The 21,955-nt window shown below is 40.5% G+C and overlaps 1 protein-coding gene across 1 annotated transcript; it reads right to left on the bottom strand.

Moving 5' to 3' along the window:
* Window positions 1–363: 363 nt before the first annotated feature.
* LOC118999874 (zinc finger protein 626-like) lies at window positions 364–1,364 on the bottom strand (the record flags this gene model as incomplete). Its single annotated transcript, XM_037064619.1, has 1 exon — window positions 364–1,364. A coding segment is annotated over one exon (960 nt), but the record flags the coding sequence as incomplete, so codon positions are not given.
* Between the last annotated feature and the right edge of the window lie 20,591 nt (window positions 1,365–21,955).

Raw genomic sequence — 21,955 nt, 5'->3', positions numbered from 1 at the left:
CAATTCTCACGTGTCAAGTAAGTTTTGACCACAGGTTAAAAACTTTGTCACATTATTTACATTTGTAAGGTTTCTTCCCAGTATGAATTCTTTCATTTTGGGTAAGCCTTTAATCACCAATGCTGATTAAAGGCTTTGGCACATACACTACATTTATAAAGCTTTTCTCCAGTATGAATTCTCACATGCTGGGTAAGACTCCAAGGGTGAATAAGGTTTTGCCACATTTTCCACATTTGTATTGCTTCTAGTGAGAATGAATAATCTGATGTTTAATAAGATATAATATAGGACAGAAAACTGTACTTAAACAAGAATTAAATTTAAAAAATAAGATACAAATTCCAAGCAAAGGCTTTACCACACTTTACATCTCTAAGGTTTTTCTCCAATATGGTCTGATGTCATGTAAATTTTGAGGAGGGATTAAAGGCTTTGCCAAATAGGCCACATTCATAAGGTTTTTCTCCAGTATGATTTCTCTGATGCTCAGTAAGTTCTAAGGACTGCCTAAAAGCTTTGCCACATTCTCTGTATTTATAAGGCTTCTCTCCAATATGAATTTTCTGATGGTGAGCAAGGTGTGAGGATTGGCTAAAAGCTTTGTCACATTCTCTACACTTGTAAGACCTCTCTGCAGTATGAATCTTCTCATGTGCAATAAGATATGAGTGGCGTTTAAAGGCTTTGTCACATTTCCCACATTCACAAAGCTTCTCTGAAGTATGAATACTGTGATGTTGAGTAAGTTTGGATTTCTCATAAAAGGCTTTACCACATTCTCTGCATTTGTAAGGTTTCTCTCCAGTATGAAATCTTCTCTCATGTACAATAAGACATGAGTGCCATTTAAAGGCTTGGCCACATGTTTTACATGTGTAAGGCTTCGCTCCATTGTGATTTCTCTTATGTTTCATAAGACACCAATGGTAATAAAACGTTTTGCCACATTTTTCACATTTGTAAGCCTTCTCTCGAGAATGAGTTCTTTGATGTTTAGTAAGGTATGAATGCCAGGAAAAGGTTTTTCCACATTCCTTACATCTGTAGGGTTTCTCTTCACTATGAATGATCTGATGACAATTCAGTTTTGAGAAGCAAATAAAGGCCTTGCCATACTGTCCACATTTGTAAGGCTTTTCTCTTGTATGAATTCTGTGATAGTCAGTAAGAGTTGAAGACTGGCTAAAGGTTTTGCCACATTCCCTACATTTACAAGGCTTCTCCCCAGTATGAATTCTCCGATGTAGAGTAAGTTTTGAGCCACAGCTAAAGGCTTTGCCACATTCTTCACATTTATGAGACTTCTCTGCAATATGAATTTTCTGATGTTGTGTAAGTTTTGAGTGTTGGTAAAGGCTTTGTCACATGCTTTACATTTGTAAGCCTTTGCTCCACTATCAGTTATCTGATGCAAAGTGAGCCCTGAAAGCCAATTAAATGTTTTACCCCATTTGTAAGTTTTTTTTCCAGTATGGATTTCCTTGTATCTATTTAGATAGAATATTTGATTGCAGACTCCCCCACAAGTATTACTTTTGTAAGCTTCTTCCAGGGTATAAATATCATCTTGTTCAATATGACCTGAAAACTGCTTAAAAGATTTGTCACATTTACTTTGTTTGTCTGACTTTTCTCCCACATGAATTACCTGATGAATAATACTGTGCTTTGATCTTTGGCCAAAAACTTCTCCACATTTACAATGGTCTCCTGGAAACTGAATTTTCTTTTTTTTACTTTATTATTTATTATTATTTATTTAATAATTTTTTATTTCTTTCTTCTTCTTTTTAATGTGATGATGCATTTATTTTTTTAATATAATTGTTATTTAATTCTTCTTCAAGTACAGCTTTCTGTCTTATATTCCCAACCCTGCCCGCCCCCCGCCCCATGCTCCCCGCCTCCCTCCCCTTTCCACCCCCCACCCTTAGTTATTGTCCCGGTATCCTTTATACTTGTTCATGTGAGTCCATTCTCTTTTCCCCTATGATTCTCTCCCCTCTCCCCTCTGGACCCTGTCAGCCTGTTCCATATTTGAGTGTCATTGGTCGTATTTTGCTTGCTTCTTTGTTTTGTTTAGAATCCTGTTAACGGTGAGATCATATGGTATTTGTCTTTCACTGCCTGGCTTATTTCACTCAGCATAATGCTTTCCAGTTCCATCCATGATGTTGCAAAGGGTAGTAGTTCCTTCTTCCTTTCTGCAGCATAGAATTCCATTGTGTAAATGTACCATAGTTTTTTGATCCAGTCATTTACCGATGGGCATCTAGGTTGCTTCCAACTCTTGGCTATCGTAAATTGTGCTGCTATGAACATCGGGGTGCATAGGTTCTTTTGGATTGGTGTTTCAGGGTTCTTAGGATATACTCCCAAGAGTGGAATTGCTGGGTCAAAAGGCACGTTCATTTTTAGTTTTCTTAGAAAATTCCATACTGTTTTCCATAGTGGTTGTACCAGTCTGCAATCCCACCAACAGTGAACTAGAGTCCCCTTTTCCCCACAACCTCTCCAGCACTTGTTGTTTGTTTCTTTGTTTATGATAGCCAATCTGACTGGTGTTAAGTGGTATCTCATTGCGGTTTTAATTTGCATCTCTCTGATAGCTAGTGATATCGAGCATCTTTTCATGTGTCTCTGGATTCTCTGTATGTCCTCCTTGGAGAAATGTCTGTTCAAGTCCTCTGCCCATTTTTTGATTGGGTTGCTTGTCTTCTTTGAGTGGAGCCGAATGAGTTCTTTGTATATTTTGGAGATTAAACCCTTATCTGAGGTATCATTGGCAAATATGTTTTCCCAAGCTGTTGCTTCTCTTTGTATCTTGATACTGTTTTCCTTAGCCATGCAGAAGCTTTTAATTTTGATGAGATCCCATTTGTTTATTCTTTCCTTTATGTTCCTTGCTCTAGGGGACGTATCAGTAAAAATATTGCTGCGTGGAATATCTGAGATTTTCTTGCCAAGGCTCTCCTCTAGGGTTTTAATGGTTTCACGGCTTATATTTAAGTCTTTTATCCACCTTGAATTTATTTTGGTGTATGGTGTAAGTTGGTGCTCAAGTTTCATTTTTTTGCATGTAGCTGTCCAGTTCTCCCAACACCATTTGTTGAAAAGGCTGTCTTTACTCCATTTTATGTTATTGCCCCCTTTGTCGAATATTAATTGACTGTAGAGAGTTGGGTTTATTTCTGGGCTCTCTGTTCTATTCCATTGGTCTATGTGCCTGTTTTTGTGCCAGTACCAGGCTGTTTTGATTACAGTGGCCTTGTAGTACAGTTTGATATCAGGTATTGTAATCCCTCCTACTTTGCTCTTCTTTCTCAAAATTGCAGCTGCTATTCGGGGTCTTTTCTGGTTCCATATAAATTGTTGAAATGTTTGTTCTATGTCTGTGAAATATGCCATTGGTACTTTAATAGATATTGCATTGAATCTGTAAATTGCTTTGGGTAGTATGGACATTTCGATGATGTTAATTCTTCCAATTCATGAATGCCGTATATGTTTCCATTTACTTGTGTCTTCCTTGATTTCTTTCTTCAGTGTTGTGTAGTTTTCTGCATACAGGTCTTTTACCTCCTTGGTTAGGTTTATTCCCAGATATTTTTTTTTTGTTTTTGCTATATCAAATGGGATTTTTTTCTTGATTTCTGCTTCTGCTGCTTCATTGTTGGTATACAAAAATACCTTTGATTTCTGGATATTGACTTTGTATCCTGCTGTTTTGCCAAATTAATTTATTAGTTCAAGCAGTTTTCTGGTAGAGGGTATAGGATTTTCCATGTACACTATCATGTCACCTGCAAACAGTGACAGTTTTGTTTCCTCCTTTCCGATTTGCATGCCTTTTATTTCCTTTTCTTGTCTGATCGCTGTGGCTAGAACTTCTAATACTATATTGAATAGAAGTGGTGAAAGTGGACAACCTTGTCTTGTTCCTGATCTTAGTGGAAAAGCTTTTAGTTTTTGTCCATTGAGTATGATGTTGGCTGTAGGTCTTTCATATATGGCCTTTATTATGTTGAGGAATGCTCCCTCTATTCCCACTTTGCTGAGTACCTTTATCATAAATGGGTGTTGTACCTTATCAAAAGCTTTTTCCCCATCTATTGATATGACCATGTGGTTTTTGTCTTTTCTTTTGTTTACGTGGTGTATTACATTTATTGATTTGCGGATATTGAACCATCCTTGCATCCCTGGGATGAATCCCACTTGGTCATGGTGTATGATCTTTTTGATGTATTGTTGGATGCCATTTGCTAATATTTTATTGAGGATTTTAGCATCTATGTTCATCAGCGATATTGGCCTGTAATTTTCTTTCTTTGTTGTGTCTCTATCTGGCTTTGGAATTAGGGTGATGCTGGTTTCATAAAATGAGCTGGGGAGTTTTCCCTCCTTTTGGATTTTTTGGAATAGTCTGTGAAGAAAGGGGTTAGCTCTTCCTTAAAACTTTGTAGAATTCTCCTGTGAAACCATCTGGTCCAGGGCTTTTGTGTGATGAGAGTTTTTTGATTACTGCTTCAATTTCATTTGCTGTTATTGGCCTGTTTTCTGCTTCTTTTTCATTGAGTTTTGGAAGATTATATTTTTCTAGAAATTTGTCCATTTCACCTAGGTTTTCAAATTTCTTGGCATACAGTTCCACATAGTAATTTCTTATAATCCTTTCTATTTCTGCGGTATCAATTGTAATCTCTCCTCTTTCATTTTTGATTGTGTTTACTTGGGTCCTCTCTCTTCTTTTCTTGATGAGCCTACTTAAATGTCTATTTTGTTTATCTGTTCAAAAAACCAATTCCTAGATTCATTGATCCTTAGAATTGTGCTTTGAGTCTCTATGTCATTTAATTCTGCTCTGATCTTGGTTATTTCCTTCCTTATACTTGCTCTGGGCTGTCTTTGTTGTTGTTCCTCGAGTTCTTGGAGGCATCGGGTTAGGTTGTTTGTTTGAAATGTTTCTATCTTCTTTAGGTAGACCTGTATGGCTATGAACTTCCCTCTCAGGACTGCCTTGGCCGTGTCCCATAGGTTTTTGGTTGTTGTGAGTTCATTTTCCTTTGTTTCCAGAAGCTTTCTGATTTCTTCCCTAATTTCAATCTTGACCCATTCATTGTTTAATAGCCTACCATTCAGGCTCCATGATTTTGGGTGTTTTGGGCTTTTTTCATTGGGGTCGTTTTCAATTTCAGTCCCTTGTGATCAGAGAAAATGCTTGGTATGATTTCTATTTTCCTGAATTTATTGAGAATCGTTTTGTGTCCTGTGATCTATCTTTGAAAATGTTCCATGTGTGTTTGAAAAGAAAGTGTATTTAGCTTCTTTGGGATGGAGGGCTCTATATATATCAACTAGGTCCATTTCTTTTAGGGTGTCATTTAATGCTGCAATATCTTTGTTGATATTTTGTTTGGAAGATTTGTCCATTTTAGACAGTGGTGTGTTAAAATCCCCTACTATAATTGTGTTTCTGTCAATTTCTTTCTTGAAGTCCTCTAGGATTTTCTTTATATGTTTGGGTGCTCCTTGTTGGGTGCATATATATTTACAATGTTTGTCTTCTTGGTGGAGTGTCCCCTTGAGTATTATGAAGTGACCTTCTGGGTCTCTCTTTATGGCCCTTTTTTTTGAACTCTATTTTGTCTGATATGAGTATTGCTACCCTGACTTTTTTTTTCCTGGCCATTTGCTTGGAAAATTTTTTTCCAGCCCTTCACTTTTAGTCTGTGTTGGTCTTTTGTCCTGAGGTGGGTCTCTTGTAGGCAGCATATGTGTGGGTCATGCTTTCTTATCCATTCAGCTATTCTGTCTTTTGATTGGAGCACTTAATCCATTTATGTTTAATATTATTATTGAGAGTACTTATTCATTGCCATCTTTGAACCTGTGTTCCTCTCTCTTTTCCTTCCTTAAAGCAGTCCTTTTAGCATCTCTTGCAGAGCTGGTTTGGTGGAGGCATATTCTTTTAGACTTCTTTTGTCTTGGAAGCTCTTTATTTGGCCTTCTATCTTGATTGAGAGCCTTACTGAGTAAAGTAGCTTTGGTTGCAGGCCTCTGGTTCTCATTACTTGGAATATTTCTTGCCATTCTCTTCTTGCTTGGACTGTCTCCAGTGAGAAGTCAATAGCTAACCTTATTGGGGCTCCCTTGTATGTTACTTCCTTTTTCTCCCTTGCTGTTTTTAAGATTCTCTCTTTATCTTGGAGTTTTGCCATTTTTATGATGCTATGTCTTGAAGTGGGCCTCTTTGGGTTCCTCTTATTTGGGACTCTCTTTGATTCCTGGATTTCTGTGAGGTTTTTTCTCATCAATTAGGGAATTTTTTTCTCATTACTTTTTCAAATAGGTTTTCTATCCCTTCTTCTTCTTCTCCATCTGGTATCCCTACTATTTGGTATTATTACATTTCATATTGTCTTGCATTTCTCTTAATCCCTCTTCAATCTTTCTGACTCTTTTCCTTTTCTTGCTCTTGTGGTGAGTTTTTTTCTACTTTGTCCTCCAACTCACTGATCCAATCTTCTGCTTCATTGATTCTGCTTTTGATTCCTTCTACTGTGTTCTTCAGTTCAGAAACTGTATTCTTCATTTCCTGTTGGCCCTTGCTGATAGTTTCTATTTCCTTTTTCATGTTGATATATTTTGCACTGAGTTCATTGTAGCTCCCCCGTAGTTTCTGGTAGCTCATTGTAAGCTCTTTGAACTTCATGATAACCAGTGCTTTGAGTTCAGTATCTGATAGTTTGCTTGCCTCTACTTCATCTAACATTCTTTCTGAGCTTCCTTCTTTCCTTTCATTTGGGGATTGGTTCTTTGTCTTCCCATTGTTTGTGAGACTCTTCTTGTTAGCCTCAGCTTCTTAAATTGATCTGTTTTGACTCCCCGGGTTTATGATGTGAAGTTCTGTGGTGGAATGCCTGTGAAATTCAGTGGTGCAGTCTCCTTCAGGTATCCTGATGTTCCCCACTTCCACCTGCTCCTTTTTTTTCTGATCAGTTGGAGCGGGAGGCAGAATGGTTTATGACAGCAGGAGAGTATTTTATGATATTTACAGTCACAGCTGGTACAGAAGAGATGGAAGATCTTTAGGCTATATATAATGTTAACCATAATCTTCAACCCAACTTGCCACTTTTAAGAAAGGATGGACAAAAGATAAGTCTCTTGTTGGGGAGGGAAGGCTTGTGAGTTGGATCTAGAAAGCAGTGAGGTTGCGGGTGGTCAGATTAAGATTACTGCAGCTGTCTCCTTACTGTCTCATCTTTCAGTGTCCATAACAATCTCTGGTCTCTTAGTTTCATAAATGCTTGGGAACTGTTGGCTGTTTGCGCTGTTCCTCTGTAGATCCATCAGGATTTTCTCCCATGTGTATAGGAAACGGAATCCGCACTGTCCTACTCCATTGCCATCTTCCTTCCTCCAGCTGTTTTTTGTTTTGTTTTGCCTAAAGTAAACTGAGGAACAAAACATTTTCCTAAATAAGAAATGTCTAAGATGTCTATAACTCAACTTCTTACTAAAGGGGTACCTTCAAGTACATTGTAGCAGCACTTCTCCATTTAAAAGAACAAATCTGACAAAGATCTAATCAGACAGTGAAAATACACAGGACACCACTCTGGCAGCTTTAGACTGAACAAGAGACAATGATAAAATGACAGTGAGAAAGAAGTCAGGTAGCAATACTCTCCTTTGTGGTAGGCAATGTTCTAAGGTTGCCTATGGCAATAGTTTATTGAAGTCTAAAACATAATAGATAAACTTAACTACTCTAACACAGAGAAACCAGCACATATGGATTGGAAATTTCTTGTTAGTTCGTGCAAAGAAAAATGACCTTTTTTTCTCTTTTTCTTTTTTTTTTTGAAAAATAACCTTTTGAAGTGAAACATAAAATTAGATTTTCTCATTTGGTGTAGGTGCATTATGTGTGATGAAATCACTGAAAATGAACATTGTAGGATCTTATTTGAAGCCTCTACAGAATTAGAAATCATATACCAGAAAACATGATACCTGTCCGCAGGATCCCTGTGATTTCTGCAATAAATTTCAGAATCTTAACAACTTCATAAACACCTTACATGAGACAAAAGCAAAACAAAAAATAGAAAGGCTTAACAGGAAGACGGCAGTGGAATAGGACAAAGGATTTCGCTTCCCCCCACACACCAGAGAAAAACCGGGCTGATCTGCAAAGGAGTACAGCAGATAGCCAACAAGGACCCAGCATATAGGAAGGTAGAACTCCAGAAATTGGAGCGGACTCTGAATGACCAGACGGTGAGAAGAGGAGACAGCTGCAGGTCAATAAGGTCTGAGGAACAGCACAGAGGCCACAGGCTCTCTGCTGCAGGGTGCGAGGGCCCGGGCTGGTCTGCCTTGGTCTCTGGGAGCTGAGGGCTGGCAGCAAGGTCCTTGGGAGAGAGCCAGTCATCAGCTCCCTCCCTACCCAACCAGGTGCAGTTTAAAAAGGCAAGAAGGGGCTGTAAAGAAGTACTCCAAGTCATAAAATCCAAAGACCTACAGCCAAGATTGCTCTATCCAGCAAAGCTTTCATTTAGAATGGAAGGGCAAATAAAGTGCTTCTCAGATAAGGTCAAATTCAAGGAGTTCATCATCACCAAGCCCTAATTATATGGAATGTTAAAGGGACTTATCTAAGGAAAATAAGATAAAAAATATGAACAGTGAAAGGACAGAAAACTCACAGTTATTTACAACCACACCTAAAATAAAAGCAATCTAAGAGGACAGCTAGATCAAGAGCAGAACCATAGAAATGGAGATCACATGGAGGGTTAGCAACAGGGGAGTGGGAGGAGAAGAAGGGGGGATAAGGCACAGAGAATAAGTAGCATAGACGGCGAGTAGAAAATAGACAGGGTGGAGGGCAAGAATAGTATGGGTAATATAGAATCTAAAGAACTTGTGACACATGGACATAAACAAAAGTGGGGAATGGTGGGGGTGTGCAGGATGGAGGGGAATGAAGGGGGAAATAGGACAAGTATAATGGCATAATCAATAAAATATATTTTTAAAAAGTTAGCTATAAAAATATGCTCATCAAATTACAAAATGAATAGATGGGCTCTGTTCCAATCAAGTTTCAAGTCAATCCAGTCCATCCTTCAATATTTTCAGAGAAAGGATAAGAGGGACTTGAGGGAAATAGCTCCTTTGTGGCTCAGTCACTAATTCAACAAATCACATAAAGGGAAGGAACATTATACCAACTCATGAAACTTTGTTATGAGTATTAACATCACTGACATCCTTACCAAGTAAGTGCACACTGAAGTAGCCTGCTATTATTGACTAAGTACCAGTGGATATTTTCACATATGATAAAGAGTAGAAAGAATGCAAGTTCAGAATATAAACTAAATACAATATATTTAAAAGGAAAAAATTGGGGGTATTTTATTTATTTATTTTTAGAGAGAGGGTACGGGAGAGAGAGAGAGAGAAACATGGATATGTGGTTGTCTCTCACAGGTCCCCCAAAGGGGACCTGGCCCACAACCCAGACATGTGCCCTAACTCAGAATTGAAGCAGCAATGCTTTGGTTCACCCGCCTGAGTTCAATCCACTGAGCAATACCAGCTAGGGCAGATCTGGGATTTTTTTTCTTTTTAATGTAATGACTTCTGTGGCCATAGTTTTAAAAAGTTAAGACTACCTCATATTTAGAAAAGAATGTTAAGTGCTGGTTAAGAAACATCCCCAATGCTTATTTCAAAAGTTAATGACTAGTTACAGAAAAGTAAGTATTCAACAGACTAACATTTATCTCAGTGTTTTTTCAAAAATAAATTCAATGTGAGATGTACAAGTACATTCCTAGGGCAGAAAAAAATAAGACTCAATGTTTTTAATATTCCTTGAAAAAGCATCATTTGATAACAGACTTAGTTACTTCATGTCCCAGGTCACTTCCCTCTTGCTACCCCAGGAAATGAGAAGGGACCCATGACTGACTGACAGGTCTCCGCCCTCTGAGTGACTAAGGGTTTTCAATTGAAAACAAATTATTATAAAATTCACAAGCCTTATAAACTGGAGATTTGTAATTCTCATTCAAATCTATTTAAAGGAAACAATTCAGCAAATGTTAAATTAAACATATAAAGCCACAAGTCGGTATCTCACAACTTAATTATCCACATCCCATCAGCTTACCACTTCTCTACATCACTGCTCCTCTTCTTCTGTTACCATGTATTTCTGTGTATGGATCTGTTTCTGTCTCTTCCCTGTCCGTCATGTACTGTTGTACTTTTCTGTTTCTCCCCTTTTTTCGATTCCTGTCCCCACGCGTGTTCCGTGAAAAAACTGAAACCTATTTCACCTTTAGCTCTTGTTTCTCCCTGATCTTTCTGATTGCTCCCATCTCCATGTGTCTGGGTGTTTCTCTCCCCACACCCCCACACCTGTGTCCCCTCTGCGGACCCTGTTACAGTCTGTCCAGACACCTCCGCCCCCCGCTGGCAGACTCTCAGTGCTGTTTCTCCCTTGGCTCTGTCACCTCAAACTCCCTGTCTGTCCCAGGCCCTGCTCCCCTAACTCATCTCTTCAGAATCACTCCCTCCGTCTGAAGCGCCTTGCCCTTTGCTGCGCCCACGTCTGCTCAAAGCCCCTCTTCCTGTCAGCTCCCCTCATTTCTCTGGGACTCCCCCGTCTCCTCGGCATTTCTTCTCTGTCTTCCTCCTCAGGCTCCTTTCCCCACTTACTCTTTCACTCCTAGCGGTCCCATTCCTCCAACATTCCCTGCGTTGCAGTCTCTTATGGTTCCTCATGGACCTTTTCTCCCCTCTCGCGTCTGTCTTCCTTTTTCCACCTCCAAACCCCCATCACAGTCTCCTTCCGCTGCTTTCCGGCCGCCCCTTCGCCGTAGCGGCTTCCACAAAGCCCCTCCCGCATGGGGCAAGTCACCTCTCCTGGAGACACTGTGTTCTCTCCCCCTAAGTCCCACCCCATAGAAAGTGTGCTCTTTCTGGGATTCGAGTCAATTATCAAAGGGGGAGGTCCTGCAGAGAGTCCCAGGCCCGGGTGCAGTCCCGGCTTCAGTTCCGGCTTCAAGGGCCGAGAGCGGCGAGGTGGGAAGAGTTAAACCGTTTGCGCCAAACGGTTTAACTGCATCCCCTGAGTCTGTCTCTCGAGACTTTGAACAAAGCGGGGTGGGAGGGCTGCCCAGGGAAGAGCTTTAAGCTGACAAACCACAGAGCAGACGATGTCCAACGGTGTAAAGGAGGAGGGACTACCGGCGAGACTGCCTGAGTTTCCGCGGAAACGAACACGTAGTCACCCCATTCCCCCACCCCCTCCCGGAGGGAAGAGGTGTTGTAGGGGGTTCAGAAGCGGGGATTTCAACGTCTGCAGCGACCCCAAGGATTCGTACTAGCTTACGACTGTGGACTGAACAGAGAGATTTGCACCCAGAAAGCCAGCAGCAGGAAGACGCGGGGCATCTGGCTACTTCAGAGTCGCTTCTGGGTCTGCAAGAAACTGCGCGTGCGCTTTGTCTCCGAAGTCGAGCTGCGTAGGATATACGAGAGTGATTCTGGCAAGTGGCTGGGCGTAACAAGTGGCCACACCTGTGATGAGATCATGTAGGGACGCTGCAAGAACTCCCCTTCACCTCATTATCAATGGTTATAGCCTTTCCTTGTACATTGCGTTTGCCTTATCCACATCATTATTCCTAAAAATTGTAAGATTTATCTCCAAAATTGATGTTATGATGACCCCCCAAGGTCTTCAGCAACCTTGGTGGAGTTGAATTGACAGTTACTGTGTTGTGACCGGCAGTTCACCAGTAAAAGGGTCACCCAAGTAGAGTCATGGGTTTTGGGGGTTATTAATGATTGTTGGCACATCATATATCTAAACTGAATTACAGTGCCAGATGAAATTATAGGTGGGAATGAAGCTTGTGTATTATTCATTCATTATCATGAGTAATCAGCAATTTAATATCCTCAAAAAAAAGCATGCAGATCCCTTGGAGAACCAGGCCCCACTGTAAGTTATAATTCTGCAGGTCAGCAGTGGGGCCCATGAAATGGTATCTTTAGCTTCCTTGAGGTGCCTAAGTTGCTCTCCCCATGCTGTTTTCAGTAGCACTGGGTGACTGATATCAGACTCAGCACACTTCAGACCTATGCATAGTTTGAAGGCTTGAGGGGCAGGAACTTCTAGAAGGGAAGGTTCCCTGGTCAAATTTCCAAGAGTAGAGCTTCTCCTGGAATGGCTGTACTAAATCATCTATCCCCACTGAGCAGGGGAACCAAAGGTAGAAATGGGCACACTAACCATTTGTGCTAGGAAGACCGGCACCTTTGAAAATGATGCCATAAATGCACAGTTTATGATACACAAAGGAAGTTGTAATATGTTTAGTAATAAAGCAGATTATAACGGAATTCAGAAATCAGCATTTTTTCATTATTCTTTTTGTGTGTGAGTACATGAGTTTTATGAATAGTAAAAACACAACTGTAGGACCCAGCCGCAGGTTTAGTTACATATATTTTCTCCCATCTCTAAAGTGCAATAATTAAGGTACATTTTTTAAAAGCCTAGTTTTACAATATGCTTTGAGAGCTTTCAATGTTTTAAAATGTTCTCCCTGGCATGTGTCACTCAGTGGTTTGAGATCCAGCCTGTGATCAAAAGGTTGCCAGTTCAATTCCCAGTCGGGACACAAGCTGGGTTGTAAACCAAGAGGCAGCCCATCACATCATTGTTTCTCTACCTCTCTTTCTTTCTCCCTTCCACTATCTCTAAAAAATAAGTAAATAAAAATCTTTAAGAATAATAAAATGTTCTTAAATAAGTTTCATGCTCCACAAACCACTGTACTTTGATTTTTAAAACTTTTTTTAGAACTTTACATTCACAGAAAAATGGAAAGCAAAATCTTTCCAGAATAAATCTTTCTAAGATAAAATATGGCAGAATCTTTTACAACAGAAATTTTACATATCCTAGTTTACTAAATTTAAGTTACAATTCCTCATACTTCTCACACTTCATTTATTCATCTTTCAATGTCCACTGACAAAAATGAACCACTCTGGGGATTTTACTCAAACAGAATGTTGAGGTAACACATGAGCCCAGCTGGAAGCTCCTTCTACCCCCAGGACTAGATGGTCAGTGGGAACGAGGTGGCACTGCTGGAGCCCAGCAGCCAGAACCATCATCTGAGCCATGATACTGATGCCGCCTGAGGCAAAGTAAGAGAGGGCAAATCCTCAATCTCTTCTACCCTCCCCAGTCTCTGCCAGGACCTCCTTGGACCTATATCTGCCCAAATAAGAGTAGGCTGGGGGATGGCCCTCTGTCTACTGCAGAGCAGGTGACAGGTGAACAATGAGTCAGATAAATTACAACCAAGTGAGGAGCAGAGATTCTGAGACAGAAAAACCACTGCTACATACACCCTCAGGTGGGCCACTTACACAAAAATTAAGACCTAAAATTTCTCTCTAGTGTCCCATGGGAAAGTGTCACATATTCTCTATCCGGGTAAATTCCCAGGGCTATGTTATTTTCCACTACTCTGAAGTCAGGGTCTGCCTCAGGTGGCCTCTTTTCTCATAGTCTTCTCAAGAAACATAATCCCTCAATATGCCCAGGGTATTCTTCTTCCTCCACTTTGAAATGACAAGTGAGGATTTCACAAAGGTAGGACCACAGGGGTTACAATGACAAGGCACAATAAAAATAAAGTGTGCTTTTCAAAAATAACTTCCTTCAGAAATGAAATCACTGTCCTGAGAGAGATCCACACCACCACATTCACTGCAGTATCAGTCACCAAAGCCAAGAGAAGCATACAACCTAAGTGCCTACCAGCAAAGAAAGAAATGTGTATATATGTAAGTATGCATGTTTACCTATAAATATAGGCACCAAATTTTATTTTTTAATTTTTATTTATTGGTTTTAGAGAGAGAGGAGAATGAACAGGGGTGGGAAAGGGAGTGAGAAAGAACAGAAAGAGAGAAACATCAATATGTTGTTCCGTTTCATCATGCATTCATTGGATGATGCTTGTATGTGCTCTGACTGAGGATCAAACTCACAACCTTGGCACATGGAGACAATGTTCTAACCAACAGAGCTATCCACCAGGACAGGTGCCAAATATTAAATTTCCATATATATACAGGGTGAAACAAAAGTAGGTTATGGTTATTATGATAGCTTTATGAACACTGTATTTTGTGTAAACAAATGTAAACCTAGTTTTGCCAGACCCTATAAAGCAAGGATGTCCAACCTTTGGCATCTCTGCACCACACTGGAAGAAGAGTTGTCTTGGGCCACACATTAAATACTTTGCAACATGTGATTATGAAAAAAATATCAATGTTTTAAGTAAATTTATGATTTTGTGTTGGGCCCCACTCACAGCCATCCTGGGCTGCATGTGGCTTGTGGGCTGAAGGTTGGACACCCCTATAAGGAATACTATATTATATAGATAGTATATTATATATGTATAATGTATACATAAGATTTGTAGTCTGTCCAGAAAAAGCCCAGCCATTTAGTCATTGTTAATATAATAAGAACAGTTTGCACAACATCGATGTAACCTGGCAGCCGAGGAGAGTGGACTAGAATGCACATGTGTGAACAATAACCACTTCACTGTACTACTAGTCAATGGGGGCAGTAGACACTGTTGAGTCAGCATGTATCTGGTGTAGCCATCACATTCAAAATGAGTGTGTTGCTCTACACTGAGTGTGTAGAGCAACAAAACTGCATCAAATTTTGCATTAAGCTTGAGCATTCCTCCACAGTAACTATTTGGATGATTCGGAAGGCTGCAGCTATGCGCACCTGGTGACAGGCAGCTTCATCACCACCACACACTAGTTCATGCATCACTCCTAGTGTTTTTGACAAAACATCAAATCACCCAGGTGACTCAGCCCCTTTACAGCTCAGATTTGGCACCCTGTGACTTCTGGCTTTTCCCAAAACTAAACTCACCTTTGAAAGGGAAGAAATTTCAGACTGTCAATGAGATTCAGGAAAATATGATGGGGCAGCTGATTGTGATTGGGAGAACTGTGTGAGGTCCCAAGGTGCCTACTTTGAAGGGGACTGGGAAATCATCATCCTATGTATGTTTCTTGTGTCTTGTATCTTCTTCAATAAATGTCTATTGTACACATGGCTGGATACCTTCTGGACAGACCTCATATATACAATATATGTGGAATGCTATGTATATAAATACCCATACATATGGAATACTATATATGTAAAATACTATATACCAAATTTTTGGACTATAAGAAGCACTTTTACCACATTTTTTATTGAAAAATTTTGTTCCTATTTTACTCCTCTAAAACCTAGGTGTAGCTATTTTTTGGACCATAAGATGAATCTAGATTTTAGAATAGAAAAATAGGAAAAAAAATTTGAAGCAAAAAAATGTGGTAAAAAAAACTCTTGGCATCTTATAGTCTGAAAAATACAGTGCATAGTATGGAATAAAATATACTGTATATAGTATACTATAGAATACTGTATATAAATATATGTAATAATACTGAGCAATAAAAAGAAGGAAATCCTGCTGTTTGCCACTCCTGAAAGGACCTTGAGGGCATCAGGCTAAGTGAAGTCAGGCACATACTACATGACCTCATTTACATATAAAATCTAAAAAAAAACAATCTCGGAAACAGCGATTAGATTCCAGGTTGCCTGACTGGGAGGGGGGCGGCTGGTTGTTAGTGGGCAAAAGGCACAAATGTCCTCTTGTTAGATAAAAAGCTTCTGGATGTAATGCACATGTGGACTACACCTTACTATACCATACTGAACTGTACTCTCACTTATCTTTGGTTTCACTGTCCCTGGCTTCAGTTACATGCTGTCAGCTGATGTCTGAAATGTTAAATGGAAAATTTCAGAAATTAACAGTTCAAAAAAGTTATTTTGAGAGAGAGACAATATTCAGAGAACTTTAGTTACAGTACATTGTTATATTAGTTCTACCTTATTGGTGTTGATTTTCTACTGTGCCTGATTTACAAAGAAAACTTCATCATAAATATGTATGCATAAGAAAAATAATAGTATCTGTAGGGTTCAGGACTATCTGACATTTCAGGCATCCATAGGAATCTGGGAGCAAATCCCCAATGGTAAAATGAAATATTACACCATATATTTGAACATTGCTAAGAAAGTAAATCTTAAAAGTTTTCAATGCTAGAAAAAAACTAACTATGTGATGATTTTCAATAAACTTATTGTGGAAACCCTATCACAACATATACAGATATCAAATCATTACCTTATACAAATGTAAACTTATTCAGTGTTATGTGATAATTATATCTCAATCAAACCAAGAAAAATACATACTTTTAAACCTCAATAAAATTTAAGAATAAAAATTAATAAAAAAGTGATTGCTCCCTTCAGATAAATTCACTGTAATAAAGTGAAAGAGATATTTAATTGAAAAAATTAAGTGTACATTTCATTCTCTCTAGGTATGAGAACCATTAACCAAGGGGTGCCTTTACTCAGTGGCCCCTCCCTTGACAAAAGAGAGAGGAAACTGGGGTTTAGAACAGCTGGATTGAAGGACAATTTACAAATATGTCTACCTATATAAATAAAGGCCAGATTTTATATTTTAATCAAAATGTAACCAACAATGAATTAGATTAAATTATGGTAAACATTTTTTAAGATTTTTATTTATTATTCATTTTTAGAGAGAGGGGAAAAGAAGGAGAGAAATATCAATGTGCAGTTGCCTCACCCACACCCCATACTGGGGACCTGGTCCACAACCCAGATATGTGCCCTGACTGGGAATCCAACTGGCAATCTTTCTGTTCGCAAGCCAGCACTCAATACACTGAGCCACACCAGCCAGAGCTGTTTTTATTATTTTACTATCTGTCTGTTCATTCATTCAAATATGATTTATTTAAATTAAACTATTATTTAATGAGCACTAAGGAGTAGATTCCTCAATAAACAAGGCAGATGATAGTCACATCACCTACATGAATACACAAATTAATAAGCATGAGAAACATCTGTCCAATTATAAAATGCAACCTTCCTGTATGCCAGGCACTGTTCCAAGTTCTTTCTGTATATTCACTCAGGTAATTTTTGTGACAACCATAGGAGGTAGGCGAAATGACCGTCTCCATTACAGTTGAGAAAACTGAGGCACAGAAGGCCACAGTACTGACAGCTCCTCAGACCCATTTGCTGCTCCTGCTGCTGCTGGGTCCTACCTGTACTGGGGGGAAAAAAGTGAGGATGCTTTACCCTGGGAAGCAGGTAAACCAGCAGGTGCTGGGCAGAGGGGCCAGGAAAGGTTGAGGAGGGTGGCTGGTCACCCAACTGTGGATGACCCTAGATTTTGTTGGGGGGAGGGGTGACATGGGAAGCCATGGAGGCATTTCAGCAGGGAAGGGGTGGGTTAGCTCTGGATGCAGGAAGACCCTCTGGGGCCATGAGGGAGGGAATTAGACTGGAAGAGAATGGAGGCCTAAGAAGAGGCTGGGTGAAGGTCCTGAGGGAGAGGACAGGCTCAGCTAGACTGGGACCATAGGGATGGAGCAGAGGAGAGGGACAGAAGTCAGGGGTCCAGGGATCAGAAGGAACAGGGCTGGAGACTGACAGGTTTGCGGGGGTGTCAAAAAAAAGGAGCTTGTTTGTGACTCATTGCTTGGCTGGACAGTGGGGAATCTAGAGGAGGAGGGAGATTAGGGAAAGAACCCAGTGGAAACCTGTGGGCACGAGGGGCCCTCATTCAGATATTTGGATCCAGGAGGCTACAAACCTGAAAACAGTGGTCTCCTAGAGCAAGGGAGGGCATGGTCTGTGCAAAGCCTTCCAGATGTGAAAAACCTCAGGGTGTTCCAGTACCTTCTGCTAGCCTAGGGCCAGTTGGGTGGGAGTTTCAAAATTCCACACATGCTAGGCAAGAGAGCAGAGAATGCCTGCCCGGAGCAGCAGTAAGAGATGGGGCATGTGTAATGGAGGAAAGAACGTGGGACTGGGTGTGGGAATAAGAGGCAGGCAGGTGGGTCAGAAGGGAGGAAGAAGGGAGCTTCCACTGGGTTCTTGATGAGCTCAGAGGGATCTAACAGAAACATTTTGTAGTAAATGCCTTAGTGACACAGGCCTTGTGCCCAGGCTTTCCACAAATCTACTCACTTAATTGAGATCCAGGTGTCATCATTGTCCCCATTTCACAGAGGCTGAGATAAAGGCACAGTAAGGTAAATAATTTGCCCAAAGTCACACAACTCGTAGTCACAGAACCAAGATTTGATCCTGGGAGGTTCCAATTATCTGTGCTTTTCACTTTTGTGCCACAGTTTCCTTATTCGTACAAAAGATGCTGATAATAGTCCTCCCATCATAGAGTTGTTTGTTGCCAGGTTAGATGAACAAGCACGAGCACTTCCTTCTTTTTCCAGGAAATCATAGCAAATTTTTTTAAAAATATAAAATAATAAACATAAATTTTGATGATGAAAACAATGAAAAAAGGTTAAGGGGTGTGTGAGAGGCAACCAATCGATGTTTCTCTCCCTCTCTTTCTCCCTCCCTTCCCCTTTATCTGAAAATAAATAAAATCTCTAAAAACTACTCCTGATAATTACTTTTATTAGTAAACCACCTAACCATGAATAAAAGCCATATTTCAAAAGCTACCATCATACTTAACAGTGACTTTCAGAAACCTTCAGCTTCTTGATAAGGAAAAAAGGCGAGGATGAATACTATGGCACAAGTATTCAACTATCTACTGGCAGTCCCAGCCAGTGCAAAGTAGACAAGAGAAAGAAAAGTCATCCAAATTGAAAAGAAGTAGTAAATTTCTTTCTTCGCCAACTGAAAAATCTTACATATGGAAAATCATAAACATTTCACAAAGGAAAAAAATATTACAACTACAGAACTATTATAGAAAAGTTGCCAGGAAGAGTCCCCAAAAAAACCTTTATCAAAACAATCCTATTTACCAAACTGAAAGTATTATACTAAAATAAGATTAAAAAATGTTAAAGAAAGGAGATTACAAAAAAAGAAAGAAAGAAATCCCCTAATATATCCAATCTATCCAAAGTGTTCTGCAGATTAAATGAATTTCCTATCAAAATTCCAAAGGCAAATTGGCAGGAAAAAATAAAAACAGCCAAGAATTCATATGAAAACAATCAAAAGGGATTCAGGAGAGGGAAAACACTCTTCAAATAGAAAAGAGTTGGAGGCTTAACTTTTTTAGACTGAAATCTTATTACAAAACAAGAGTAATCATGGCAGTGTGATATTGGATTAACATAGATATTTAAACCAATTAACAAGAGAGAATGACCTGAAATAAACTCTGACGAAACCTTTCCTGCATTAAACATAAAGACTTCTCTATGTCAAAGGATATAATCCACAGGGGGAAAATGCAACCTCCAAGGAATAGATATGGTAAAAAAAAATTGATCTAAAGAATCTCCAATGTCAGACTTTGTGGTTGACTTCCTATTTTAAAATTGATGATGGAGTAAACACCCTCCCTCACTGCCCGCTGTCAACTTTCTTCACCATTTCCAATCACAGATTTTCAAATCAGTGACCCATTTAGTTTCAAATGTATTATAAGCACAGTCAGAAAGATTCTGCTTATTGGCTCCTTTTCTAGGACTTACCTGGTCTGTGTGCATATTATTACATGACTTCTATGTGCATGTTCTTTTATAGTGGTTGTAAAAATATTCATGTCCTTGGATCATGGTAAGATAGAATTTAAGCTGAGATGAGAAACACTGAGGAAAGGCCCAGGCTAAGTGTGAACAAATGTCAGGCAGGACACTTCAGAGTCAGAGATGATCAGCAAGTCAAAGGCCATTTCAGGCAACAAAGAAAGATACAACTATTGAGAATATAACTTTAGCTGTGAAAGAGCCCTTGCTGAACTCTCTTTCTTTCCTTGTCCTCCTCTTCTGGGTTCTTTCTCAGGAAATGAGAGCCTTCAGCAGTGAATCTGGGAAGTTAAAAATATGCTGATTATCCACATACCCCCTTCCTGTGCCACCACCATACACACAGTATGACCCCACCATGTGAAAGAGATGGTATCCGCTACCCACCACTAAAGGAGAAATTCAAAGGCTGTAAACTGCTTTCAGAGACAAACAAGTGAGTTTTCCCACAGCTTTTTACAGATTAGGCAGCTCTCCTAGTGACACCTTCACACACACATAGCAGCAGTGGGGACCTCCACTGAACTGGCGCTCCCTTTGGGGTCACAGGTTAGCCCTGATCAAACCGCAGACAGAGCAGCGACTGTGAAAGGGATGCCTGAGAAGCTGAAGGGCTGGGCTAGAGAAGAGTGCGAGGATTGAGACAAGGAGGGAGTCTTTCAGGACATGGGTGGGGTCACCAGAATCCCAGGATCAAAAAGAGCACCCCTCCTCACCCAGAGCCAGGTGGGAATGTTAGTGAACTGCAAGTTGAGGTCCTGCTACCTGTTGCTACCCTCTAAGAAAAATTCCAGAGGCAAAGGTTTGGTGATAAATGAAAGGAGTCTTTATTCAAAACCTTCACAATTTTGGAATAACAGCTTTCCAAAAGAATTAGTCACTTAGGCCTATCTATCAAGACTAAACTCTCACTTTTTAGTTGCAATTTTAATCACTTAAGCCTATCAGTTTTTAAGGGGAAACCTAACACCTGAGTTCTCCTATCATTCCCCCTGTTAGTTTTCTTATTTCTATAGGATTAGTTTGCAAACTAAAACAACGTAAGATAAAAAAGCTACAACATTTTGGAAGAATAGCAGGCTCTGTCTGCCTCAGAGCCTGTACCCCCCTGAGAACCCCCCCAAAAATAACCTGCCACCCCCTGCCATGCCAGCCAGATCCTAGGCTATGACCAGTTCCTTCCCATTCAAAATACAGTCTGTTGGAAAATGAAGGCAGCCGCAGCACAATTCTCCGAGTATCCTTGATGAAAAGTCGGAGAGCCAGTCTTTTTATTACCACGCACTCTGGGGCTTTCAGCTTCTCAGCCAATCACATCCCAGACTGTTTATCATTGCCTGGCAACCTGGAACTGGCCCCTCCTACCTCTCCCCAGTGATCTGATGATTGTTTGTATCAGGGATGCTGTCCGCAGAGGCCTGGAGAGCGAGGATGTGGGACGCAAACCCACATCCTGGGGGACTTTAATGGCGCCTGAAGGCCANCAAAATACAGTCTGTTGGAAAATGAAGGCAGCCGCAGCACAATTCTCCGAGTATCCTTGATGAAAAGTCGGAGAGCCAGTCTTTTTATTACCACGCACTCTGGGGCTTTCAGCTTCTCAGCCAATCACATCCCAGACTGTTTATCATTGCCTGGCAACCTGGAACTGGCCCCTCCTACCTCTCGCCAGTGATCTGATGATTGTTTGTATCAGGGACGCTGTCCCCAGAGGCCTGGAGAGCGAGGATGTGGGACGCAAACCCACATCCTGGGGGACTTTAATGGCGCCTGAAGGCCAAAGACGCCAGTAAAGGGTAAGAAGGGAAATAAAAGAAAGGGTAAGTAGGAAGGCTGAGAAGCACAAAGCAGTGAGAAGCTTGGCAGCCATTTTAAACCTTAAGGGAAGCACCACGCTTCTCACCACACCACCTGAGTTTACCTGGGCGGAAGGGCCGGCTACAGAGACTCTAAAGACCACCACGCCCTGAATGAAAATGGGCTGGGGAAAGGCAGGTATAAACTAGAAAGTCAGAAACGCTCCGCAGTGTGACTTCCCCTGCCTCTCACCCTTCAGGTTCAGACAAACTAGCGACGAGAGGGAAAAGGGGCCCATTCCATAGGCAGAGTCTGGGCTGAGCGCAAGAGCGAGCGTTGGGGCTCCCGGGAGGCTGGGCTCGCGCTC

The sequence above is a fragment of the Sturnira hondurensis genome, unplaced genomic scaffold, assembly GCF_014824575.4.
Source record: "Sturnira hondurensis isolate 20B ecotype Veracruz unplaced genomic scaffold, ASM1482457v3 Scaffold0015508, whole genome shotgun sequence".
In the NCBI taxonomy this organism is placed as follows: domain Eukaryota; kingdom Metazoa; phylum Chordata; class Mammalia; order Chiroptera; family Phyllostomidae; genus Sturnira; species Sturnira hondurensis.
Note: the sequence above shows the minus strand (reverse complement) of the source record. Positions and strands in the feature narration are given on the sequence as shown.